Here is a 27158-nt window from a genome sequence, read left to right on the forward strand (position 1 = left end):
TTTTCAAAATCGATCCGTAAAGATTATTGTATAAATAATAGAACAGGAAAGAATAGAATTTTCCTCGAACTTGAAGAAAAAATACGACAATAATATCAACGACAATTCGTTCGATTCGTTTCGTTTCGTTCTCGAGAGAAAGGAAAAATACGAAAGGGTGGATTCGAAAGAGGGGACGCGGAAGGATCGTTCGATTATGTAATCTACGAAAGAATGATCGATCGTCGGCAGAGAAAATCTAGAATGCGACTACGGTTCGATCGAGACGCCAAGATAGATCCCAAGATAGATCGACTCGATCTTCCTCCAAGTTCTTCGTACCAGATTCTTCACCGTGCAAGTTCAAGGCTCCACAGAGCGATACGGATACCTACAAGGTCATCGAGTGTGCAAATACCGATGATTATATAGCCGCGTACAGGTGCAACTACATTTTCATTGTCGGAGATGAGACGTGGCTGACGTAAACGACACGTATTGAAAACTTTTTGAAACAACTTCTCCAAGTTGAGGCCAAGTTGCTCACACGTCTCGTATATTTGCCATAATCCATCGAATAATAATATCCAGTTCTGTGAACGATAAGCGCCACCGTGTTTTCCTTGAGTAAGAAATCGTCTCTCTCTCTCTCTCTCTCTCTCTCTCTCTCTCTCTCTCTCTCTCTCTCTCTCTCTCTCTCTCTCTCTCTCTCTCTCTCGACCAGGTATTCGAGATTAATTTCTCCGTTTCGCGATCGGCGTTGCTCAATAGGAATGACAGAATTAATCATCGACCGGCTTATTACTCACTCGACCCCGAAATATCCAACGGGAGGAGAAGAGAGAGTTGTTCTAGACGGAACAGATAAGGTATTTTCATTCATAAGCCGTGAATCTAGCGAGCTAGATCGAGGAACACGTCATACCGGTTTCCGATTGACCGCTTTTTCAATTTTATTTATTTCTTTTTTTTTTTTCTTTTTCCTCTGGTTTATTAAATTTTTCTCACCGCGGTACCAATGACGTGATACGATTCACGGATAGGATTATTTAAACGCGAAATTATGGATCGAACGTCGTTATGCAACCAACGATTCGAACGAAATTAATCTCATCCCGATAGAACGATTTTCTTAAAAACCGTTTACTCGTCTAACAAATCTCTTCTTTCAAAATTACATCGATTCGTCTCTCTTCGTCTCTTCTTTGCCGAAGCAACCTTTCCACATTTGCATACACTGTTCAACAGCAAATCAACAGAGAGAGAGAGAGAGAGATAATAGCACAATAGCACATCGTGCGTATATCCTATTATAAAAAATACGTGATCTAGAAAGAAAAGAGAGAAAAAGAAAAAAAAGACTGAAAACCTCATAAATAGTTAACAATGGGCGCATTATTAACCATTGATATTTCACTTTTATTACCTATTGAACCTAACCTATTGAACCGACTAGGTCAGTGTTAGCTCCAAGTTAGGATATCGGTTAGTCACCTTCTTTCTGCCGCCTCCCCCCCCTCTTGCCCCTTCCCGCCGTTTCCAAACAACGGGGGGAGTCACAACGCAACGATGGCGTTGTGCAGATCGTATCGAAAGAATGGAACAATTGTTTCGAGGTCATGGTCGAATTGCACACGCCGAGGTAAATGTATGTCGTGTATCGATTGTCACCGACGCGTTACGACTAATATACACGCGCGTAAAGTCGCGAGCCACCGCGATACGCGCCCCGTGTCCGATGACACCGATAAGCCGGATAGAAATATCGATCGGGGGGGGAGGAGGGACAAAGGTAACCGAGTGTAATTATGCGGATTATTCGTTTCACGGGTTCCGGTACCAGCGCGTATCACCTTGCAACCATTCGACCCAACGGTGACGTGACCATTTAACAAGTGTCTTTCTTTCGATCGGTGGCCCAACTCCACTATCTGGATATACTTGGCAAATACGACGGTCGGTTAATTGCGACCCAGTGAAACAGCGAAGAAACTTTGCTCCAGAAACTTTGACAGTAAATCGAAGTTCAGTCTAATGGTCGATTCGTGAATGTACGAATCGTGTCGTCACGATATCGCGATTAACTCGATTCCCTCGAGCTCAAGATATCAAGAATCGACCGTTCGTTGTGATCGTACCCCCAACTGCGGTATCCCATCCGTTAATTATAATTACACGGTTAATTCCTGGCAAAATAATTTCTTCAATTCCTTGCACACGATTCGAAGATCCGTGTAAAGTTACCATTATCGCACTATTTTGAAATAGCGTAACTTCGAACGGCACTTCCGTGACTCGATAAGAGGTAATCCTTAACTAGTGTTCCGTGTCCTTGGAACGATCAATCGATTTTAAACAGATTTGCTTACTATTATTTGCATCGATACGAAAATTGTCCACGCTCCACCGGAATCTAGACGGAACATAAAATTGCAGCCCGCCTGCAACACAAAATCGAAGTGTAGTTTTCCAAGTGAAAAAAGATTATCGAGAAAAAAAAAAAAAAAAACTCCCATAAAACAATAGAAACGAAATAAATATCCAACGTAGAGAAGCTAGTCGAAGATTTGCTACTGGTCACGCGTTATCCCTACCGCTTCTTCTTTTGTCACGTATATATACTCCAGAACGGGAGGAGCGCAAAACCCTGCTCGACGGGAAACGCTGCAACATTCCATTCGATGCGAGGATGCAGCCCGGTCCCCGCAACGAGAGCAGCGTAGCCGGCGAAAGGGTGCGTCGAAACAATTCCCCGGATACACCTGATCGCGGCTGGAAGCCCCGGAGCGTTTCCCCATGAGCGGAGCCGAGTCAGGTGGGAGGTGGAAGGTGGAGTTACGGGTGACGAGTCTCGGCTGCGGCCTCTGGTAGGGGCCCCTGGCGTCGTTGCGTACCCTGGTAACATTGGACCCCCACTTGCACGTTCCCGAGTCGGAGGCGCGCATATACGACGGGCCGACACCGATATACCGACAACGACAACGACGCCGACCGGCGATCATCATCCGTCCTAGCGTCTGCAGTTGTTGCAGTCGGCGCTCACCGTCGAGCACGCGACCGTGTATTCCAGGGGATTCCCGCCGTTTCCCTCCGCTCTTCCATATACTTTTTTTTATTCGGGCGTTTCAACGTCGCGCGCGTTACGGCCGAGGCGCGTTACGCGATACATACAGTGTGAGTCACACACAGGTGCCACAGGAACCGGACCCCGGCGCGGAGAAAGATCGCGATTCCATTCTCCTCTTTCTCCTTCTTTCTCTTTCGAGACGCACACACGCACCGCCACCAGTTCTGTGCCGCGATCGGAATTGGGAAGGCCTAGAGAGCGAATCGAAGATCGGGCCGGTCCCCACACGCGTTCCACCCGACGTGCGTCCACGTCGATGACTCTTGGACGAGTGATTCGGGCACAGTGAGGGTATCTCCTCTCCTCCAAGAAGGGGTATCCGCAGTGACAGTGAGTAAATCCACCATGTGATTTCGGTGCCGGATCCAAGGATTTTCTTCTGTGCGGTTCACAGGATCTCGCGAGAGAGAGGGAGAGAAAGAGAGAGAGAGAGAGAGAGAGAGAGAGAGAGAGAGAGAGTGAAAGAGAATGAGAGAGAAAGAGGGGCTCGCGGAAGAGTACTACTCTACCGTTCCATGTCTCTCCGTGAAACTTGAACAATTGGGAGGGAAAGCGATATATTCACGACGCGAGCACGCTCTTCTGTCGGACTTTCGAAATATTCGTCGACTTTTTGCCTTTCTATTTGCGTAGGATGTTCCTCGCGCGTGCACGCGCGCGCGCCAACCGCGGGAAATCGGTTCGAGGACGAGAAAAAAAAAAAAAAAAAAAGAAAAATTCCGGTTCCACCGATTTTTCCGTCGATCGTGATAAAATGATCGGCGTTGTTTTCGCGATACCGGATGCTCCGGCCAGTTCGATACATTTTCGTAGACTCGGTGAATCAGCCGACCGATTCCGTTACTCGCGTTCGTGGAAAGTTCAAGGAAATACGGGCGTGCTCGCTCGCTCGCTTCGTTTCCCGGCTGCCCGCTTTCTTAAATCGTTCAATTTTAGCGGAGGGGCCGATTATTTCGCGATCCCGAGCGCGAAACCCATTATATGATAATTGTGCCGCGACACATATTCGAGACATAAGGAGCGTTACTCCATGCTCGAGTAACTTTTGACATATTGGAAGCGTGATCGGTTGTGACACGAAACCGCGTGCAATCTCTTTTTGCAACTTGTACGATTTCTTTTGTCAATCGGGGTGTATATACGCGATTTCGATTTTTGAACAGTTGTTTGATCGAGAATCGTTCTCTTTTATTACTATTTGTTAAGAATAATTGGAACTGCTTTGAATAATTTCTTCTTTTTTTTTTTTTTTTTTTTTTTCGTTATAAATACGTTTGAAACGGTCTGTTCGTTCACCTCGAGCTCAACCTGGATTCTAGATCACCGATCGTAGACGTTCATTGATCGATGCTCAGACGCTGTTTTTTATTCCTGCCTCGTTGAAGACGATGAGTCAACGTTGCTCGATATCTAAAACGATCGTAAAGAGCATTCCTCCGGTCGTTCTAGCTTTTGAGCACGGTCTACTTTTTTTCTTTTTTTTTTTTTTTTGTTTTGCGAGTCGCAAATTGAAACGAGTTTTTTCGAGTGGTTTCTGGAACCATTTTTAATCCCTCATAAATTATACGCCGCGTAGAGTTCGACGGATCGACCGGCTATATTTACTCGTATCGATCCATCAAACCGATTATTATCTTCGCCTGTTATTTATTTTCACTAATAATAATCAATATTTCATATCCATTATTTATTAAGCACGTTCCTTCCAACTGTGGATACAAGATAATCCCTCGAATTTCTAAAAATGCGTAAAAAAAAAAAAAAAAAAAAAAAAAGAAAAAATTAATATTAAACAGTGTGTTCAAGCAACGATGACACGAATCTTGAGCAAATTATCGAAGCAATTATTAATTTCCAAGATATTTCAAAAGGAACGTTATATCTTAGCAAACGATTCGTCAACGTATCCAGAAGCTCTCGGGACAAATCATCAGCCTCGGTTGATTTACAATCCCCCGTAAAAGATCGTCGTATCGGCGCAACGTTCGTTTCCATTCACGAATCGGTTAACAATAAATCACGTTTATCTTGGGGCCAGCTGGAGGTTACTCCGTACGAATCAACGTCACGTTGCAATAACGGAACTACGTCATAAATTAGCGAGAGAGCTGCCTCGGCGGCCAGGTAGCCCGACAAAAATTCTCTGGCTACCTCGCGTCACACCGGTTTCTCGGCACCGTTCCCTTCCACGCGATCCACGAAGGTCAAGTACTTTTCACTACAGTTCCATCCGTTCTTCCGGTTATCCGGCCGGATCCTTGCCCCCTCCTTCCTTTCTCCTTCCGTTTCAAATTTTTCAAACGTATTAACGCAATTCGTTCTTCGTTCCTCGAACTCTAGAGAGAAAGAGAGGAAAAGAGAGAGAGAGAGAGAGAGAGAAAAGAAACCAAAGGAAAAGGACAGAAGGAAGATTTCTAGTTGGATCTAGATACGAGGATACGAAGAAGAGCGAGAGATTGAGAGGAAATTGGAGGTCTCGATAGGAGTGCAGGGTGGAAGTCGAACTCGTTGGTTACGTCGGAAGAGCGAACGTTTACACGGTCGTAAAACGGTGACACGGAGGGGGTTTTACATGCGTCATCGTCGTGCGGGTACAAATCGCACGCGACCATACGTTTCGACGACAGTACACGTGCGTAACGACGCGCTCGATCGCTCCTGCGAAACACGGGGCTACGATCCTCTTTCAAGGACACACGGTGATAAATGCGGTGCCGGAGATGACGTCCTCCGCGTTCTCCAAAATGTCCACCATCCGGCTGGTACTGCTGTGCTTGGTCGTCACGTGTAACGGTGAGTACGAATTTCAATTTTTCCAATTCCTTACTCTTTTTCATCTTTCGTGTTTGCAATTTTCCGTTTTCTTTTTGTTTTAAGAAAAAAAAGAAAGAAAACACGTAACTTTTGGCACGTACATTCCTCTTCGATACATCGTATCATATTTACTTTAATTATACCGTTTTTGTAATTGAAATGTAATTGAAGATCAGAAAAAAAAACTGGTAGTTCCAGTTAAGAGAAAGATACGCAAATGATAACGATATTAGAATTATATTTGGAAAAAAACGTGAATTAAAATGGGTGGAAATTATGATAACTTTTGTTCCGCGAAGATAGAAACATTTGTTTGAAAGAGTTATGATCCTGGACGACGTTGTTGTTTATTTTGCCGTATGTCCATTTGTTAAAAACTTCATCGATATCCGTTGGCGATAACATTATCCGCAAATAAATAATATGCGTTTCACTTTTTCATAATGATAGTTTTAAAAACAGACCGCGTGACGCAAATGTTTGTATAAGATTAAATAGTTTCGCGCGTACTCATCGCGTTGGCTGACTTGATGATGAATTGAAATTTTGCGCGTTAGCTTGCCGCCAGTAAAAGTCAACGTATAACCAAGGAACAATAGAATTGCGGTGAATAAAATATCCACGATAGAACTTTCGATCGTCTACTAATTAATCGAAGCTATTAATTGCACGAGAACGGAAATTTATAGTGAATCGAGATTATAAATAGGGTAATAATATCGGTCGATCGACGACACGGACAAATTAATATGCTAGAAGCCGTCATTTTTACGACTTCGAAGGCCTTAACCTCGACAAGGGCCTCGTATAGCCTTTAAGTGTCATCACAGAGGTTGCATTCAAAATGACCAGTGCGAGGGCATTTGGATTTTTACTGTCACTGACGCGTAATATAATTAACTATTAAACCAAATTACTTATTAAATGTTATCCATTTCCATTTCAAAACTTGGTTCATTCAATATATTCATCAAAAATAAACCTTCATTATTATATTTGAAAAGAAGAAAAGAAAATTTGAATAATTACTGAAAAATTATCTTTCATTTCTATAGAACTTCCTTAGAACGTAAGGAATTAACTCCAATCACTTTTGTTGTGATTATTAATCAAAGAATTTGTAAAATCTTCTATTTTTTAATCCATCGTAGTTTCGAATAGGATTTCAGAGCCAACAGATTATTATTTATAGATAATCTTCATATATCTTTGTCTATGTTTTTCAATTTTCATCTTGAGTTATTCAAATTAATGACTTGAGTTAATTATCATTTAACACGAATAAATATCTTGTTACTTATGAATGAACGAATAAATATTATTCCGATTCCTCTTTCGTTCTTCGTTCCAAGATCCTCCATCATCCTCCACTTTCCAAATCCTTTCTTCAGACCCATTCATTCTCGAACGAAATCTAAATTAATCCTCGCATCGAAGAATATATTTCCAAATGACTTTCGTCCACCTATAAACCCTAAAACGCGTGTAAATCGCGTTTTTTCTTCGCCGACACCTTGGCAATGAAACCAGCTCTCAAGGTTGATTCCATCGTCGCGTTTCGGGATCTCCATTTCTCTTTCCACGCTCGCGACGATTTCATTAAAAACGCGGCACGTGCGTCAACTCGGCTGTCCACCTGGCCACGCGAAAATCTGTGTTAACAGATTCGATTCACTTTCGTCCACTCTTTCGTCGCGTGCCTCGCTCAAATAACAAACGTCGCTACGATTTTCGCCTGATCGTGTCGTCGTGAAAAGGAGGACGGAAATCGCGACGATCTCGAGTGTATTCACAAGTGCAATCAGACCGAGACATTCACTATCTTCTCGAATCCTCTTGTTGCGATTGTTGCGCATCGCGATTCCTCTCGCCGATTTAAGCTTTAAGAGAAATGTAATTGACCAGATAAAATTTTCCTCTTCTCTAAACGAATATGGAAAAAATTCCACGGATAAATCCTCCAAGTTCGATTTTCTAGTATACAGTCAACGGAAAGAGGAACGAGAATTTATTTCAACCATAAATTCTAAAAGATGTTTTTCCCAAGTGACAGGTTTTGAATGTATATTACAAAGATAAACGTTTCTTGGAGAAAGGTTGGGAATGAGTGTTGCTGGAGTGAATGAAATACCAGGATGAAATACGAGCGTGATACGAGTTGAGTTTTTAATGCTGATTACTCCATTTGGATAGGGATCTTCTAATTATTCCGTACAGTTATCGTATACGTCATAGTTGACCCTGTTTTGCGAGTTTGTGAGAGTATGTTAATTTGAATCAATTTGCAGAACAGTTTGGAAGATTGGTATTCATTCATATCGATTACAACACCGTGTGCGTCGATCGAGAGATTACCAAAGGAGAGGAAAGAATCGAAAGACGTGCGCGCGTATTTAAATAATTGCTATCGTATATTTGCAGAAAAACGGATATATATCACGAAACATTGAAACGTTTCGAGAGAATGATGAAAATTTTACAAAGGAACGTCGAATAAGAGCGAATCGAGACAAATGGGAGCGAGATTTCCAATAACACAGATATCAAGTTGCCGTGAAAACGTTTGCATCTCGACTACGATTCGAGAGCGAGATGTAAATTGAAGCGATCGTGCGTGAACAACTCGAGATCTTGGACCATGCACCGTGATTCACCGTGAAGAAAGAGAAGTTCGTTTACTCGCCGGAAATACTCTCCTCTGTGCATATAATTACCGCGTGGAACGTAAAAAACCTTATTACTTATCGTGTAATAATATTATTACGTGTAAATTCAACGCAACGGATTAATAAATTAATTTAATCCGTTCGAATCTCTACTAGGAAAGGAAATTGAGATTATCACAAGAAGACGAAACAAAAAAAAAAAAAATCAAAAATTTATGAGATACGTAGCTAAAATTATCCATACCCTGAATTATCGATATCCTGAAATTGATCGAAGAGCCAAGTGTTAAGATCGAACTTAAATTATGCAATTTCTTTCCAAATTGAAACGCTGATCTCACATCGATTATCCAAAATTAAAAATTTTCCAAATTTCTCAAGCTTGCTCGATTCGACTTCTTCGACTGATTCGAAATACAAATTATCGATCGTTGGGATTTCGATGGGACGTTGATATACCAGAATTTTGGCAGCGGTGGATTTTTTGTCGATCGTTTTTCGATGCCTTAAAGCATCGGTGGAACGGGCGAGGAGCGACTGGCCGAAAGAACTGGTTCTTCTCCGGAGGGTGGTTAAACTCGATGCAATGCATGCATTTAGTGAAACATCGCTCTGGAATGCAAACACGTGAGGAAGGGTAGGAACCTGCATGGGAACTATTGTACGATCCTGCGTTGTAGGATCCACGCCGATGAATTTTATGCATTCCATGGACGCGCCTCGATTCGATTTCAAATTACTCTTTTCTTTCTGATTTTCATCCCAATACTCGTCTATTTCAATTTTTTTCTCCATCTCTATATTACTTAAAAATACTTCTTAATTATACGTGTTAATTTCTGAGAGAGTTTTAATTACCAATTAAAGAGCGAAGAAAGGCTACGCTGCTGTATTATTTTCGATTACTTGAAGAGTTCGGGCGACTGATCATTCGATTCGTCATGTTTGTTCGAAAAATTATCAAAGTTAAAATTCTTATTCCTTTTGCTCAAAAGAAAAAAAAATGGCATCGATTGCGCCAAGTTATCGAGATTTTCTACGCAAAAATTGATATTCGAGAATTCTCGATGGCTGATAATTCTTGACATCTGAGGAACAGAGCAAGGTTCAAAGGTACATCCAACTTGGTACGAAGCATTAGTCTGTAATATATCTACAACGAATCGTACAACGAATTCTAGAAAAGAAAGAAAGATTCGTTTCTTGTAAAAATCCAAACACTCCAACGTGAGACACGATTATAAAATTACTTATATAATTGTAAAGTCTTTTTCATTTCTTCATTGGTACGAGCGTCAAGCGTCAATAAAATAATATCGTGAAATGAAATTTTTATCGATCTCCTGCGCTCCGTTTATGCAGCTTCAAAAAACAAGAGAAGTTTCAATCAAGGTGGAGTCAATATTTTCCTTTTGACGCGGTCGCGACTGATTAATACCGAGTTCGAGGAACGGAAATGCAGTTCGATGAATTTCCGGGGTTAATCCCGTCCAAGGACAATGCTTCTCGTTGCTGGAAAACAGACAAAGATCAACGCGAACTTTCCCGCGATCGAACACGTAGGTACTACCCGGAGCTGATTTTGTAATATTTCTCGAGAATCTCTTCGCCACGAGATGCGAATAATAGATAGAGTCGAGTGAAAGAAACGGCATGCGGAGAAATATGAGCTGCTTCTGACCAAGAAGTAATTTCAGTCGATGAAACTCTTGTGGTTTCTTGATCGACTTGGATTAATCGCGTATCCGTGTGGAATTCTTTCGTCCTCATCTTCATTTCACGAATCATCTCGCGAATGTGTTTAAAATAATTGATATTATTATGAATTATACGAACGTAAAATTTTTTAAAAGTTTAATAAACCATTAGATCACCGTTTCGATACAATGCGATATATTCATACGTTTGTAAGGAGACATAAAGTGGATTATAAAGTAATTCGATCGCCACAAGTCTCGATTTAACCGGTCTGCCTCGGCGTCGATTAAGCCGGTTAATCGAGATCCTATGGCGTTAAGCAGCTCTTAGAATAGAAGAAAGTATAGGAGAATTCAAACGAAGAAATATTCAATTTTTTTTTTTTTTTTTTTCTGTAAAATCATCTTTCCTTGAAAATAATGAAATCTCTTTTTATCTCTTCGAAACGCTTTCTCTTGTGAATCCTGTTGGAAGAAGAAAAAAATTCGGGGATGCGCTCGAAACCTTTCCAGGAATTTTGACCGTGACAATCGTTTCCTCGAACGATACTTCTTCTTATTCATCCTTGGTAAAAATCAGAGAGAGAGAGAGAGAGAGAGAGAAAAGATTTCCCGAAAATGAAACTGACTGATCATCGATTATTATTACATTAATTTTCAATTAACTGGAAGAACAAGAAAATAATTATGAAAATGATTTAAATAATACGCTTGTTTCCCATTTTTCTCAAATTTGGTAACGTGTCACTCATTCGTTGAATTGCGATATTTCACTTGTGCGTGTAGATAAGACACGTTGCGAATTTGAAAGAATCGAAGCAACTCCATATTCCATACGAAAAATTAAAAAGTCTTGCGTCAATTATAATTCTCTAATCACGTATATGTTCCTTCTTTCGATGCATGATTCATAATGAGTTCAAGAATGAGTTAGGGCAGCAAATGACTTCAGTTGATAACGAGAGAAACTTGATTAAACGAGTTTCGATGTCCAATATTTTCGAGTAAAACGATCATTATTCCTCTTTCGTTCTATTTCCTCTTTTAATGATCCCATATTCGATATGTTTGATTTTTGCTTTTTAGAAAGCAAACCTTCTATCCTCCTAGTAACTTTATTTAATTATCTATTTTATTTAATTATCTCCAGCTCGTCTAGTAATTTTTGTAGTATCCAAAAGTAGTATTCCTTTTCCAAATTAACGAACCGAAAAATATACAAGTGAAATAAAATAAAACTGTTTTTGCAGATCGTTCGACAATATATCATGCGGAATTTATTTGCACCAGATGGAAATATCATAAATTATTATTTTTATCTTCTTTTTTAACGAAGCAATTAGCCCTCCATTATTCTTATACCGTATGTTCAAGTGGATCTTAATACAACTTTACACGGTTAACAGTTTGCTTTCTGCCTAAGCATATCAATCGTGGATACCTTCATTCCGGCGAGGAATAATTAAAGGCTGATTTCACTGCAGGAACAGAGTTAAGTGGGTCACCTGAAAAGTATGCGCGTCAAAAGTTAATAATCGTTCCGGGCTTTGCCCAGAATATTTTAGATTACCCCGGACGGTTATCTACACGCATTCCACGAAACACAATTTCTCGAAATCCTGTCGCAAATATACGGTTTTCCGTTCTGTACCGAGCAAACTGTGTACATATTGGCTATACAAAAATACTAACCAAATATTCTTAACAAGTTAAACTTTTGCGTATTCCGTCAACATATATGTATACATTCTCGAAAAATATTGTCTTAAAATAGTTCCAACTCTGTCCCTGAAAATTCAGTACGAGTATAGCTATATACGTATTTTTACGTACTCGAAATACTTTCGAAAAATTCGATTTCCCCGAAATGATCGTCGGCCGTTGCTCGTTTCGACGACGAAGAAAGAACGATTTGGTGGAATCGGTCAAAGGAACGAGGATCTCGTCGTTGTCGTTTTCACAACGGAAAAGGCAACGCCCAGCGGACGTATTTTGAGTTTCACAACGTAGCGTCTACGTGGGAAAAGAAATCGGCTGGTCTCACTAATTGTCCTCCACGAGACATCGATGGCGGGTTAACGACCGTGGTTTGCGCGTCTATCGACGACTTTTTCTCTAATTACAAGAACGAAATCCTTCGCTCGACTCGAGACGACTCCTCCAATCCTTCTTTTTTTATTTTCTTTCTTTCTTTTCTTTTCCTCTCCTTTCCCTGCTTCAACTCAACGTAGCCGCTCCTCCTCGGCCGCAAGAAATGGCTGGCCTTGTCTCTTACGGTCGATAATCTCGGGATGGGATTCCATTGTTGTGGAATTAGTCATGGCGATACCTGGCAAGATACATCCGGGACGGGCAGCTCGAATTCCCGAAATGCCGATGTTTTAATAATCGGCGTCGTTATCCACTTGCGGCCAATCGACCGTTAAAACCATCGATCGATCCACAAAAAGATCGGGTGAGTAGCATCGTATGGTGAAATGATAAGAAATGATATGATGAATGGTTGAATCGAAGGAGAAATAATGTAAATTAAAAACACGCGGTGTAATGTATCAAGGATACACGGGTTGGTTTAAAATTAAACGGAGAGAGAAAGAGAGAGACGACATCGATGAATCGCGGCGGGCAACGATCGAAAATTACGTGGCGGAGTATTCAAGGACGCGGTGAAGAAAGTAAGAAAGTATGGAAGAAAGTAAATGGTGGCCTTGGACTGGCTGAATGAACTCGACCTGGGTTAGATGCTGCGGGGACGATCTTCCGTTTCGTTTCTTCTCATCTTTATTCTTCTATCGTTTCGAACAATTTTGTTACGAATATAATATAACATAAAAATATCTCTTAACTTTTCAATTGGATTCAAGGGAGAAACGGAAGCGAAATAGTTTGGCCAAAGCCGCGTATACTGCGTTGGATTTATTAATATTACATCAGTCGGTATCACCTGTACACACGATACCTGTACCTTATGCAATAATTCTCACGGTTCACTACCGCGAAGTCAAATGACGAAGGATGCCGACGAGTAGCCGTGTCACAGTTCCAGGCAATACTTTAAAACGCATAAAATAATGTTTAATACTCGATAAAAACGAGGAAATGATGGCTTAATAATCATATTGTATGGAAATCACTGTTATTCGGAGTGAAAGTTTTTCAACGAATATGTCGGACATTCGATTTATTGCCCTCTAAAATACCTTTTCTCTCTTATCTTTATCAAATTATTCTTCTTAAGCTTCAACTCTTAATTTATCCCTTGAGCACATGTCATTATTTCGTGTGAATATCGGGATAAAAAAAAAAAAAATCTTACTCTTAGACATTTTATTTTCCGCACAAATCGTCTAATCCACTTTTTCGTTGAAATTATTATTGCTCATTTATAAAATCTGTTTAGACACACTGTACAATAATAGTCATTGTAAATTATACAGTGTGATGTAATCACATCGAGCAGTTTGAATCATCATTGTCATCACAGCGCTTGGTTGTAGGAAGCAAAGTGATATCTCACGTTTATCCTACGCGAAAGCTATAAATTTTGAAGTTTATAAACGACAGATGTAATGAAATTATATTAGCAGCTACCAATATACGTATATACCAATATGCAAAAGCAACACGTATCCTCGTAAAACCGCAGAGCCGATGAGTGTGTCAATGTAAAGTGGGAAACGACCTTCCAGTGTCAGCGACCACCTTTACTCGTCTTGAGGACGAGCTCCACGCATGGCGAACGTAACGAGACAATAAGTAACCAAGGACCAAGTTCGGCATGGACGCGTGTTACATACCGTGGCCACGTAGAAAGTGTGGAACAACGGTGCACACGTTAACTTTTTCATTCAGAGAAATTTATTCGTGATCGTCCACCCACCGCGACAAAAATGGCCGCGGCTTTTAAATTAATGATGACCACCTCGTGAAAAATACCTCGAGAATTTTGTTACCGGCTCGAATTCCCCTTCGAGTAATACTTTTTAATTATCGATTTGTCCTTTAAGATCAAACGATTCACAGGCGACGATGCACAGTACGGTCGTAAAAACAATTATCAGAAGATGAAAGATAAAGGCCGAAAAGGAAGGGTTAGAAATGAAGAAACGAAGAAATCATCGAAACTCGATAGATTGCCAATGAGATTGTGGAACTCGTTACAGAATGGACGATTTAGTATTCTTGTAGCATCGCATCGAGGCGAGTTTTACAACGCTAATTCTTTGTGGTTCCCCCTTTTAACAAATATTTTATTATCGATCCGTCCCTGGTTCTATTTGCACATGGCGACAGACGCGCGACGCAAGGCGATTGTCTACGTGACTGTCGTAGCTTCCTGCCCGATGTGTCCTACATATGTTCAATCGAGTTCCTTCGGATCACCAAGTCGCTCATCGTGGAAACGTAGAGCTTGCTCGATTTTCGTTTCTGTTTTCTTAAAATTTGCAAAAAATCTTGATAAAAAAAAGTCTCGGACAAACAATTTTTCCTCACGATACGATAAATCCAATAAATTCTTACTGAATTCTCGAACAAATAATCCAAACAATACAGCGAATCGAATTCACGAGCCGGAAAAATTATTTATAACTAAATATGCAATTAAATTCGAATAACGTATTCCAATACGAATCCTTTCGTTCGACGATATCTCCCAAAACTTTTATATGTAAGACCAGTTGGCAATTTAAAGAGACGTGATCGTATTGTTGATACCATGTTGTCGTGGAATTTAAAATATTTGTGGAATTTTCAAACACGTTTGACGACCTATGAAGCAACGTTCACACGGGCCATTTTAATATCTGACTTTCCTTTTCCACGATCCTACTAAACACGCTTCGAACATCACACTATGTATTGTTATAACGGCCTATAAATTCCATATATATATATTTAACTGAATTTAACCTTCTGTGTTAATCCATTATCTGATTATCCGTTTGCAGGTGTACCTGTGCCAGAAGAGACTGATGAAGTTACCACGATCAAGTCCACGACCATCACCGGGATCTCCATTGATCCCGAAATCAAGGGTCACTCGATGGACGATATCTTGCCAGGAACGAAAACGCCACCGAGCCCATCAGTGATATTCGTGGACGTTCCAGAACACATAGAGACGGAACTCGGCTCGTCCGTGCTTCTAGCGTGTAGAACCGCTAATCCTGTGGCCGAGTGCCAATGGTCCTGGCAACCTTTGCCTCCGGTTCACCTGCCATTACCGGATATCAGTGAAACTCCGGCGACCAGTTAGTTATCAATACGATTTTTTTTTACAGTTGAAATTTTTTACAACTATAATCCTCGAATAGAACAGATATCGAGTATAATAAAAAAATTTATTCTTGATGAAAAGAATCTTTTAACTTTTTATCCGTTTTGAATTTTATGGTCCCAACGAAGGCCTATTTAATTTCATCGAAACGATTCATCAAGGAATGCCTTCCATCCGTTTCAAATATCATAGATTGTTGGGATTGAAAAAAAGATCGACAGATGATACCTGTTTGTCTATTTGTTTCGATCGCGATAAATACAAGCTGGATGATGAGTCAATCTTTCGATACAGCTCTTTTGTTTTCCGCAGCATTCATGTGCCGCGTAATTATCAGCTCCTCTTGTAATTTATAGCCACCACGGTCTCGATGATTCAGACGACAACCACGCCGACTACCAATCCGTTGCCGGTACGACAATTTCCTGCCTTCGGGAACAATAGCAACGACTGTTCCGTAAGATTCTCGAGTACGAAGCACGAGCAGACCGGATACTGGACCTGCGCCGCGAGAACTTCCACGAATGATCCTTTCACCAGCACGGAACCTGCCAAGCTGAGCATCGTTAATGAGCACCAGAGTATGGAATGTTGATTGTTTCTTCTGTCCTTTTAATCTCTTCCTTGAAAATTTATCCACAGGCGTGGATAATTAAAACGTGAAAGAAAGAGGGGATATTAAATGTTAATATTTATAAATGTCTAGGTCCCTTGATCGTATTTTCGAAGCTTGATAACATCGTCGAGGTCCCAGCAGGATCCTCGGCGCAAATAATGTGCCAGATGAAATCACCTGTCCGTGAATGCCAATGGTCCTGGCGGCAGTTGAACCAATCCCAGCCGTGGAACCTCGAGGTGAAGCGATTCCCAGCTTTCGGCAACGACAGCACGGATTGCAGTATTAAGTTCAAGAACGTGTTGCCCGAGCAAGAAGGATACTGGACATGCGGCGCCAGAATCGATCCCAATTCCTCCTTCACACAGTCGAATCCCATACGATTTCTTATTTCGGAAGGTGAGAGAAGGAAATTCGAATTTTTATCGCATTTTTGCTTTGCAATTTATACGGGATGCGTACGTGAAAAGAGTGTTTGTGAAAGAAGTTGTAAAATATTTTCGTAACGCGATAAAAAAAAAGGGACCGTTGATTTTTGTTTTACAGTCGAATTCGTACAATTGTCTAGAGGAATTCAAGTAGCATCTGGCGAATCCGTGCTACTCAGATGTCTGGTAAACAAGCCGGTGGTACAATGTGAATGGTCTTGGAAATCTTCGAACTCGAGTCAAGAACCTCTGTTAGTCAAGAAGTTCAATCCGAACAAAGACACCGATCATGACTGTTCGGTGAGGTTCAAGAATATCTTGTACGAGGAGGAAGGATTATGGACGTGTGGTGTTCGACTGTCGCCAGAGGGAATTTTGCACGAAGCGCCACCCGCGACTGTTAGCCTTCTACCTACAGGTAATAAACCTGTGATGAAAGAGATCATTTCAAATCGCAGAATATCTTTCTCTTTTCAATTGTTCTTCGTCCAATATTTCTTGGAAAATGAAAAAAAAAAAAAAAAAAAAATCAAAAAATTAAACGACCTTCGATCGTTAGATTCATCTTGTCCGTTGTTCCAGCCAAAGTTAACTTCGTTGAAATGCCGACGGACACTTCCGTACCGGTTGGTACGGAAGCCATGTTAAAATGCGTAACAAGCAGCCGTGTGGAGAAGTGTACGTGGTTCTGGAAACCGCTTCACGGAAATGAACCGGAGATCGTGATTGAAGAATATCCAAGCAATGGCGACCTTGGTAGAGACTGTTCGTTCACATTTCCGAAAGTGTATATCGAAAAGCAGGGCCAATGGGCCTGTCAAGTGTCGATCAGTTCCCTCAACACGATATTGACCTCGCCGTACGTCAAACTCACCGTATTCGAGCAAGGTATCTTTACTTTCGTCCTTCAATTTCCTCCACCTCTTTTTCGTCCACAAGAGAACGAGGCCTTTTCACAACGAAGCCTCAAATTCACCACTACACCTCTTTCTTCTTCGATCTTCTTCTTTAGTTTAATAATTTCCATTAATTTTTATTTCCAGACGACGTAAAATTCTCAGAGCTATCTAAAGACATTCAAATAACAGCCGGTGGAAGCGTTTTTCTCCATTGTGTCACTTCCTCGGCCGTGGAACAGTGCCGATGGTCCCTGACGCCGGTGAACTCGAACACAACGGTAGTGGTGAAGCAATTTCCGGCGGCCGGAAGCGAGGCCAGAGACTGTAGTGTCAGGCTGACGCACGCGCTCGCGGAACAGGAAGGACTGTGGACCTGTGGTGCCAGGATACGCGGCAGACAGAACTACACGGACGCACCTCCGGCCAAGCTAAGCCTCCTGGAACCAGGTATCATTGAATCTTGAGACGGATTCACGACATTCCTTTCCTTTCACGGGTGAGGGTGTAGAGAAAGCAAATCGTTCATCGATCCACGGATCTGTGGTCGACCTATTCGCTTCGCGACACTCGTAGCAATTTCGAGGCGTGGTCGTCGATCGGCCATAGATCCAGAACTGTGTATAGCATGAACGTACATTATGTATACATATATTAGCAAAACAACGATGAGTCGTGCGACTTGAACCGCTGCTGTAATTGTACAAAGGATCCTAATTGTCGAGAAATTGTGTCGAAAGAAACATTTCGACACGATAAAAAAAGAAAAAATCTTAATTTGTTTCTTGAGACGATGAACGAGCGTCAAGGAATATTCTGTTGTTTTGGTGTAAAATGATGGTATTCTTTCTGATGAACCAACGATGATCGTCACTAAGATTTTTCTATTACGAAATCATAATATTAATGATCGTTGTGACAGTACACCGATGCGTATCTTTTAATATTGCTCATCATGCTTCACTCAGCTTCGTTAAAAAAGAAAAAAAAGAAAAATAAATTTTAAAATTCCATTGTAGCTTTTTTTTTTTTCAAATATATAGATATATATAAAAAAATAATATAAATGACATTTTTCCGATATTCATATTTCACAAATGTATCTGGATACTTAATAGTAATGTGACTCATCCTTTGCAATGTATACGTGATGTATCGTATAACAAACATTAGTATTTGTGATCGATATCGTTCGAAAGAAACGTCACTGGGAAAACACATGGAGAAACAGTGGCTAACTACTTTCAAAAGCGATAAGCGAAATCGATCGCGTTGTCATATATGTATCACAAAGTCTTAGAGTGTACAATTGAAGGCCGCACAGGCACAATTAAAGGAATTTGTAGCAAGAACGAAAATAATGATCCATCATCAATCTTAGTATAGATCGCATGTAAGTTCTTCGAAGACTGTTGTGGGTGAAGGCATCGCGGAGGTGATGGACTCTATATGACGATTTCAAGTTTCATAGTGATGTCTACCTCGCTCTATGGCTTATGAATTAATCATTTATATAATTAATCTATATACATACATATATTGTAAAAGAGGTAGATAGACGATAAAAGAAAGGTCTGTTTTTTTTCTTTTTTTTTTTTTCTTATCTGCAACTTCCGTTAAAACAAGACTTTTTATATTCGCATTTTCTTTTCTTGTTTCTTGCGAGGAATCCATTGTTAACAAGTTCGTGAACAAGAATAGCATTCCTTGCTTGTTACCTAGCATACTGTTACCGTACACAACGCATTTGCATCGATTAGCATTAGATTCTTCTAATTTATCGTTTTATCGCATCTGTTATTGTTTTCCTCGCAATTTCTTGCTAAATCTTCGCAAAGATTTATTAGATCGTTATGTTTCGGAATTAACCGAAGCCTGGCAATTAATGAGCGATTAATAATGCCGTCCGTTTCTCTTACAAAACACATGTTAAGATACGCATTAAAAGAAATGTTAAATAACACATCCGGCAATATTGTTCCATCAACAACAATTATTTCATCCACACAGATTAAATTCTTCTTTTTTTTTTTTTATTCGTTAAAGTATACGTGCAATACGTTTTTTTGTGCTCACTAAACTACATTTCGAATATTCAAGCGTAATGTTCTTTTATCCTCGTCGATATGGCACGCTTAAGAAGCACACATCTCATTAAATAACATCTATCACTCAATGTCATTCACCCTTTCTTATTTATATGCTCAACGGCAAGTCTACGCTCAAATGATTTCGCATTTAGCATAGTTAGTAGCCGCGTTAATAGGTACGCGAAACCGTATTGTGTGTGTAAGCCTTTTCACGAGCACTCTGGCTACATTTATTGTCATTCTTCGTATTATTTATTGTCGAAAGTCACTATTGACAGGGAAAGTGCTCGAGCTTTGAAAAAACGCTCGCCATCGAACTTCCTTAATTTATATTTCAGATTTCATTTCAAAATTTTTTCTTTTTATATTCTCTTTTTCTCTCTCTCTCTCTCTCTCTCTCTCTCTCTCTCTCTCTCTCTCTCTCTCTCTCTCTCAATAGATCGATGGATTTGAAAGTTTTTTCAAAGTGATTCCGATTAATTCAAGACAATTTAACGAACAGCAGAACAGATTGCCCTGCTGCAAGTAACCAGGGAAAGAGCGTTCGCGTTCTTCGTTCGTTTTAATACGTAACGTTGCATTCGAGACGCATTAGCTAGTAATTATTTAAAAAGACTACACGTAAGAAGTTTAACGTTTAAGACTAAGAATATTTATTTGTTAAGCGAAATAAATCGTTTAAGAAACTCCAGTGTGCTAATAACGATTAGACTCGTTACGGAACCGTTAACGAATCAGTTGGCTGATCCCATAGCCAACGTGTTGCTAAACAAGAAGTCAACGTACCGATGATTATATGATTACAAAAAAAACTTCACGAAGAAACAGGTTTTTTTTTTTTATTAGAATACTACGATACCCATTTTACTGCTGATGCTCATTATATATAACAGCCACATGTTAAAATTAACGCTAAGACAATTCTTACTGTTAAGCGTCCCCTTTAAAATATTTATCTTCGTTTCGAATAATGTTGCGTTTTCATTGCTGTCACTCGATCGACCATCACCTGAAAAGTAATAATTAATAAGTAATAATTACTTTGAATCATTTTCTATAATTATTAAAGGTACAAAAGTAATATCTAACGATATTAAGAAGATTTGAAAAATCTCAACTCATAGGAAACTCGGTACAGATCGTGTGCAATAATCAAACGTAGAACGCTTTCGTTCGAAGCTAATTAATACTTACCTTCGTGTGCCATTGAGTTACTGTTAAGTTTCCAACGTGAACAATTCAAGAATCTGCACCGAGGTGTGATCGGTGGATCGTACGTGCGCGTTTGAGTGTCAGTCTCTTCGGCATTGTAAACCATATTTCTTTAAATAAATAATAATATGAAAACATCATTGCAACTTGTTTCTGATTCCCATCGTCTTTGATGCAAATACACGTACACTGAATACTCAAATTTCTATCATAAAAACAAATTTAAAATGTTTTATTTGATTGAATGGTATTTTTAAAAATATTGTATAATAGAAATGTAATATTTTAAGATAATACACCTTATACCATACAACATACATTACACATCGACACATTTTTCTCACTGTAACCTAACAAAAAATATATCACATGAAAATTGCTTGTGCACAGTATCAACAATTAATGCACATGTATCAATACATGTTTCTGGAAGAATTTCTCACTACCGAAGGAACATCATCATCGCTTTCGGTGATTGGGATAGGAAAGGGAATAAATCGATTAAACGAAACACTGAATAAAGAAAAGATTAATGATTTTTAGAACCAGTGACTGTGGTATTGTGGGCTGTGCCCCATCAAATGGTTACTCTTTCGTGCAAAGTAGAAACTATGTTATCAGAAGTACAATGCCATTGGATCCATGCGTCAAAAACCCATATTTATCAGAATATGAATGGAACAAAAAGGTAATTTTTTTTTTTGAATTTAAGATCAATAAAATTAAAAGTTCATATAATTAAATTCTTCTTTTCTTCTTTTTTTTCTTTTTTTTTTTTTTTTTATATAAATTTTAGGCACAATATTCACATGAATAATAATACAGGTGTATGTACATTGGAATTTAAACCGAATTATTCAGATTTAGGGAAATGGATGTGCAAATTCACTGTTCCCCACACGGATGAAGAAATAGGCAATGCATCACTTCTTCTGTTAAATAGTATTGGAGGTACTTATTAGATTTATTAAATTACATTATAAGAGAAAGAAAAAAATTATAAAAACTATATTGTTATAAAAAAATTATTTTCTTGTTCTTTAATTAAAAATAATCTGATTATTTTGATTAATTTTGTTCAATTAATGTTACAGATGAAAAATTGGGATGGATAGTTGGTGTCCTGACGACATTAACGTTATTTCTGATGATTATTATAGTTGTTTTAGTAGTTTGTAAAACACGTTTATTTGTCAGAAAGTCATCACGTGTTTTAGAAACTATATCTACATCGGAAAAGAAACAAACTTCGCAATTAAACAATGGACATTATATCGAAAATCGAACAAAATTAGATATACAAGTTTCTGAGCAACATGATCAAAATATGACAAATATTGAGAGTATTCTTCCTAATAGAAGTCCAAATTTATACGAACGCGTTGGAAAATATAGATCATCATCAAAGTATGAAAATATTCGAATATGAAAGAAATATTAATCATAAAATCTTAAGATTAGCTTATATTTCAAATAAACATCTATAAGAAATTTACATTAATTTCTTCTTTATTTAAGAATACTAATAACATGTAATAAATAAAAAATATTAAAAACAAATATAAAATATCAGAAAATATATTTCATATAATAAAATATTTTCTCACAATGACTATAAACACTAATAATTACCTATTATTTAAAAGCATCCAATTGTGATTGTATTCTCTCTAAATTGTGATATAAATCTATGAGTTCTTTTTTATCAAATTCCAGGGTTAATTTAGATTCGTCTTCTCCTGTTAAATTTAATTGCAATAATGCCATTGGTCGCACATCCTTTTTAATAGTTGAAGATGCAGCTTGAATATTTAAACTCCAATCGATGTCCTTAACCTGAAATAAGATAAATTAATATAAAAAAAATGTTAATGTTTTTTACAAAGATTTATATTTATATTTTATAACATACCTGAACAGGAAAAATAGACATTTGTCTAAAATGATCAATTATACCTTTACCATATGTAAACCATGCATTTAAAAATATTAAACATTTATCATCATCTGTTTTAAAAGTATTCTTTAAAGTATTTTCCATTAATTGTGGTTTTACAATATTGCAAGCAGCTTGTTTATAAATTAATATTATTGTATCTAAAAGACAAACTAAATCATTTTTATTTAAATCCAAAGAAATTAATAGTTTTTCTTCTTCCTCTTCATTGAATATTTTTGTATTAATATTTGATTGAAGCGTTTGACAAATACGATTTATTAACAAGCGAAATTTACTGTTGTCTATCTGATTTGCTATTTTCAAACCTTGTTCAAGCCTAAATGAAATAATATTGTATTAGATAAACAATTAAAGAAAATTTATAAATTAATTAATTTTTAAAGAAATTCTAAAATTTAAATACTACCGCGGTGTCACTGTGATCCAAGAAGCCATATTACTTGACTGACAAATTTATAGGTTATGCAAGTAATTTAACACAGAAAATTAAAGAAATTAGTGAACATGATTTAGTATTATATCTTAGTATCTTTAACATAGGTCTGCAAATTAATATAAACTAAATTTATTAAAAAAAATAAATTAGTTTCGTATCACAAATTATATATACGTTTTATTGTATGTACTGTATGTACTGTATCTTTACTTGATTGTATCAATATTGAAACTACGTAATCAACTATAATTTCTGTACTATATTTATGAATAAAATTTATATATATTGTGCTCAAGAAAAGCAAATTTTATACCGATATTTTCTTTTAATAACAATAATTATTTATTAAAAATTTATTGCATTATTGCAAATTATATATTAATGCACGTGCACATGCCGTGTTATGATCGTGATCACTGAATTGATAACAAATTGATAATAATATAAGAAACATAATAAAATTAGTTCAAAGTTCTTCAGTTATTAATCATGTCTTCGGAATATAATATTCTCGACAAAGTACTATTTAAAATAATTTTTGAAAATAATTATTAATGCATAATTTTAATATTTTTTTTATTTTTTTTATTTTTAGGAACATCCACGAATTTTAATTCCTGAATTATGTAAACAATTTTACGATCTAGGATGGGTAACTGGTACTGGTGGAGGAATATCTATTAAATATAAGTTAGAATATTGTCATATTTTATTAAATTTAAAAAATATGTAATAAATTAATATTTTATAATACTTACAGAGAAAAAATTTATATTGCTCCATCTGGGGTTCAAAAAGAACGCATTTGTCCAGATGAATTATTTGTACAAGATATTAGTGGAAATGATATAGAATTGCCACCAAAAGAGAAAAATTTAAAAAAGTCACAATGTACTCCATTATTTATGTGTGCATATAAATGGAGAAATGCTGGAGCTGTAATTCATACTCATTCAAAATTTGCAGTAATGGTAACATTACATTGGCCTGGAAAAGAATTTCGTGTTACCCATTTAGAAATGATAAAAGGTACAAAATGCATAATTTTTTATTTATTTATGAAAATATATAAATACATAATACAGGTATAAAAAATCAACAATTGGGAAGATCATATCGTTATGATGAAGAATTAATCATACCAATAATAGAAAATACTCCATTTGAAGAAGACTTAAAAAATGAATTAGAAGAAACTATTTTTGCTTATCCAAAAACTTGTGCTGTATTAGTAAGAAGACATGGTATTTATGTTTGGGGTGATACATGGCAACAAGCAAAAACTATGTATGTAATTTAATTTTAATTTGATCTTAATTGTTGAATATTTTTTTATTTTTATCTATTAAACATATTCTTTCTTTAGGACTGAATGTTATGATTATATACTTGATATAGCCTTACAAATGAAATTAAGTGGATTAGATCCTGCTGCAGTGCCAAAATAAAAAAAAAATATATATCTAAATAGATTAGATCCAACTAAAATAAAAGAGAAAAAATAATAAAATTATTAATTAAGAATAATATCTTCATCAATTATTTTTATAAAATAATAAATTAATATCTATATATTTTACAAAAAATTTCATATATGTACATGTATTATAATATTATTTCGTTGAATTTTTATATATTTTTAAGTATCTAAATCAAATGGTTGGAAATCTCTTCTAATTCGTTTTGCTAATTCAATTTCTTCCTCTTCATCCATTTGACAATCTTTCCAATCAGCTCGATCATCAAGATCTAATATTCTGTCTGAAGCTAACACTTCTCTACCAAATTGAAGTGGAAAATCTTTTTTTATTCTATAATATAATTTTTCTCTACCTGGTAATTCTACATAAAAATATAGAACACCTGGTTTTGCAATTTGTTGCAAATCAGTATGTGGAGCCAATTCTGACATTTTAAAATTATTACATTCTGCCATTTCCTAAAACAAAAATATTATTAAAATAATTATTAATATATATAAATAATATATATTTAAATCATCTAAACAATTATTAAAAATATATATATACCATAAATGTTTCTTTCAGAGCTGGTATTTGATTTTTATGAACCGGTACAACTTGTAACTGGCAATGAGATGTTTTAAAATTACGTTCAAAAAATACTGGTACTTTATCCATAGTAGCATAATATTTGGATATTGCAGCTTTATATAATTCAATTTCTTCTTTTACTTCTTTTGGTAAAATAGAAAGACTCTGGTGATGTGTTATTGGTAAAATTAAGAAATGATTTTCAACTAATCCACCTCTAGCAAGTGCAACATAAACTTCTGTACCAACTGATATTACTAAATGTTTAGAAACTTCAGGACTTGATAAACAAAACCAACATTTTGCTTGATCAAATTCTGGTTTTGATCTTTTATTAGAACCTTCAGAAGACTTTGATCTTTTAGTTGTTTCTTTAGATTCCATATCATAAAAAAATTGTGTATGTTTTAATTGTTCTAATTTTTGTAAGGATGGATTATTTGATAACATTGATTTAGGATATGGAGTATCTGTTTCATCTGTAGTTTTCATAATTAAATCAGATAAACGAGTTCTATCAACAGGAGTTAAATTCAATGCATATAACCATTTTTTTTTTTGATTATTCATTATAGGTGCAAGTGCTATAAATCTTGTTGCAATTTCAATATTTCCTTCTTGTAAACTTTGATTCCTAAAAAGTAAAATAATAAATAAATAGCTAAAAATTTTATTTTAAATATTAATCTTTTTTTTTAAGTTTTATCTTAAATATTAGAAATTGTTATCTACCTATATGGAGGTCTTTCATAATGAATTCCTTCTAATGCTGATACATGATATCTTGGTTTTACTTGAGCAGCTAACCATGCAATTAATTTTGACCCTTGATATATAAAGTTTGGTTTATTAGGATCTAAATTTGTAACATCAGCTGGCCAAGGAGAGCTCATCAATATGTCAATTCCACGAAAACTAGGTTGACCCTTTAAGCAAGCCTGCTTAATCGACATAACATCATTTTCATCAAAACAAATAGATTTCATTTCTGAAGAATTAGTTTCTATACCACCAATATATGCTATTTTAAGTCCAGAACTAGCAGTATATAATCCACGTTTTCCAAGATAAGTAAGATTTTGACATATTTCACAACCATCTATCTCTGGATAATTATTTAAATCAGCTTGCCTATTAGCACCAATAATATATGTTGGAACTGGTATATTTTTTATACCAATTTTATAATCTTCAAGTTCTGTGTTATTTTTACCAAAAAAATTTCCAACACATAATAAAAAATCAAAAGGTCCACTTTTTTTATTAATAGCATCGATTTTATTAAATAAAAATTTAAAATGTCCCTCAACATCTCCACAAATTAATACTTTCTGCTTTTCAGTCATATTTAATATTTTAATATAACCTATACTTTACCAAATAAAAATATGCACAATCAATGATACAGAAATTGAAAACTTATAAATCTTATAATTAAGATAACTTTTTATTATCATTATTAGTTTTTATCGTGAAAATATATAAATTTTCATTATTAACATTTTATCGCTTTTTTAATATAAATAAATATCATGTGTAAATACAATTAAACATCGAAATATATTTCTCCTAACTTCAGTTGGAAATAAAATTAATTCCTAAATTCTCCACTCTAAATGATAGAGGGCATATCAGAACAATAATAAGATAATACCATATAATTTATAATAATTTTATCATGGACTAATTATAAACTAGAGGTAACATTCAATATATTGTACAATATATATTGTAAAATTCTACAATAGATGGCAACACTAGGATATCGCAATAATATGACTAACTTTTATATATATTTTTCCTTACTTCTCCTTTTCTTTAAATTTCATTTCGCGTCCAAAAATCATGTATTTTAAATCTTAATAGATTTAATATATAAATAAGCAAAGTTATAATTAAAACTTT

The 27158-nt window shown here is 36.7% G+C and overlaps 4 protein-coding genes across 6 annotated transcripts; 2 read left to right on the forward strand and 2 right to left on the reverse strand.

The window, feature by feature from the left end:
* The first annotated feature begins 2950 nt into the window (after positions 1 to 2950).
* On the forward strand, positions 2951 to 22372 carry LOC100872752 (uncharacterized). Its single transcript, XM_086912108.1, has 11 exons — positions 2951 to 3436; positions 5447 to 5899; positions 15233 to 15535; positions 15918 to 16142; positions 16268 to 16576; positions 16724 to 17023; positions 17188 to 17493; positions 17649 to 17951; positions 21347 to 21491; positions 21600 to 21754; positions 21898 to 22372. Exons 2-11 carry the CDS (start codon positions 5827 to 5829, stop codon positions 22230 to 22232), a joined length of 2454 nt encoding a protein of 817 aa, XP_086768234.1. The 5' UTR covers positions 2951 to 3436; positions 5447 to 5826; the 3' UTR covers positions 22233 to 22372.
* On the reverse strand, positions 20414 to 23434 carry Vlet (COMM domain containing 10 protein valette). Of its 3 annotated transcripts, none has more exons than XR_015293326.1 (5): positions 23170 to 23434; positions 22716 to 23079; positions 22436 to 22639; positions 20786 to 21008; positions 20414 to 20600 (listed from the first exon to the last, which is right to left on the reverse strand). XR_015293326.1 is itself a non-coding variant. In XM_003689733.4 (4 exons), the coding sequence occupies exons 1-3, from the start codon at positions 23196 to 23198 to the stop codon at positions 22439 to 22441; spliced, it is 594 nt and encodes a 197-aa protein (XP_003689781.1). In that variant the 5' UTR covers positions 23199 to 23305; the 3' UTR covers positions 20414 to 21008; positions 22436 to 22438. The 3 variants fall into 3 exon arrangements, 1 of the variants encoding a protein (XP_003689781.1); XR_015293327.1 differs by having other exon boundaries at positions 20786 to 20913; positions 23170 to 23305; XM_003689733.4 differs by having other exon boundaries at positions 20414 to 21008; positions 23170 to 23305.
* On the forward strand, positions 23379 to 24876 carry LOC100864335 (methylthioribulose-1-phosphate dehydratase). Its single transcript, XM_012483914.3, has 5 exons — positions 23379 to 23718; positions 23795 to 23889; positions 23960 to 24228; positions 24285 to 24486; positions 24566 to 24876. The coding sequence occupies exons 1-5, from the start codon at positions 23689 to 23691 to the stop codon at positions 24645 to 24647; spliced, it is 678 nt and encodes a 225-aa protein (XP_012339368.1). The 5' UTR covers positions 23379 to 23688; the 3' UTR covers positions 24648 to 24876.
* LOC100862969 (CWF19-like protein 1) lies at positions 24237 to 26949 on the reverse strand. Its single transcript, XM_003689734.4, has 3 exons — positions 25986 to 26949; positions 25230 to 25887; positions 24237 to 25138 (listed from the first exon to the last, which is right to left on the reverse strand). The coding sequence occupies exons 1-3, from the start codon at positions 26597 to 26599 to the stop codon at positions 24839 to 24841; spliced, it is 1572 nt and encodes a 523-aa protein (XP_003689782.4). The 5' UTR covers positions 26600 to 26949; the 3' UTR covers positions 24237 to 24838.
* Positions 26950 to 27158: the final 209 nt, after the last annotated feature.

This window comes from Apis florea, unplaced genomic scaffold (assembly GCF_048593485.1).
Source record: "Apis florea isolate Af1SG1 unplaced genomic scaffold, ASM4859348v1 contig_3367_pilon, whole genome shotgun sequence".
Lineage (NCBI taxonomy): Eukaryota > Metazoa > Arthropoda > Insecta > Hymenoptera > Apidae > Apis > Apis florea.

Bases quoted from the DNA above. Each gene is read 5' to 3' on its own strand.
- LOC100872752 (XM_086912108.1), top strand. From the start codon at position 5,827: ATGACGTCCTCCGCGTTCTCCAAAATGTCCACCATCCGGCTGGTACTG. The intron at 5,900-15,232 runs GTGAGTACGAAT...ATCCGTTTGCAG, and splicing joins CTTGGTCGTCACGTGTAACG to GTGTACCTGTGCCAGAAGAG. The intron at 21,492-21,599 runs GTAATTTTTTTT...TATAAATTTTAG, and splicing joins AATATGAATGGAACAAAAAG to GCACAATATTCACATGAATA.
- LOC100864335 (XM_012483914.3), top strand. From the start codon at position 23,689: ATGTCTTCGGAATATAATATTCTCGACAAA. The intron at 23,890-23,959 runs GTTAGAATATTG...TAATACTTACAG, and splicing joins GGAATATCTATTAAATATAA to AGAAAAAATTTATATTGCTC. The intron at 24,229-24,284 runs GTACAAAATGCA...TACATAATACAG, and splicing joins CCATTTAGAAATGATAAAAG to GTATAAAAAATCAACAATTG.
- LOC100862969 (XM_003689734.4), bottom strand. From the start codon at position 26,599: ATGACTGAAAAGCAGAAAGTATTAATTTGTGGAGATGTTGAGGGACAT. The intron at 25,888-25,985 runs GTAGATAACAAT...TTTACTTTTTAG, and splicing joins TATGAAAGACCTCCATATAG to GAATCAAAGTTTACAAGAAG. The intron at 25,139-25,229 runs GTATATATATAT...TTTTTGTTTTAG, and splicing joins CTCTGAAAGAAACATTTATG to GAAATGGCAGAATGTAATAA.
- Vlet (XM_003689733.4), bottom strand. From the start codon at position 23,198: ATGGCTTCTTGGATCACAGTGACACCGCG. The intron at 23,080-23,169 runs GTAGTATTTAAA...TATTTCATTTAG, and splicing joins TGGATCACAGTGACACCGCG to GCTTGAACAAGGTTTGAAAA. The intron at 22,640-22,715 runs GTATGTTATAAA...ATCTTATTTCAG, and splicing joins TGTCTATTTTTCCTGTTCAG to GTTAAGGACATCGATTGGAG.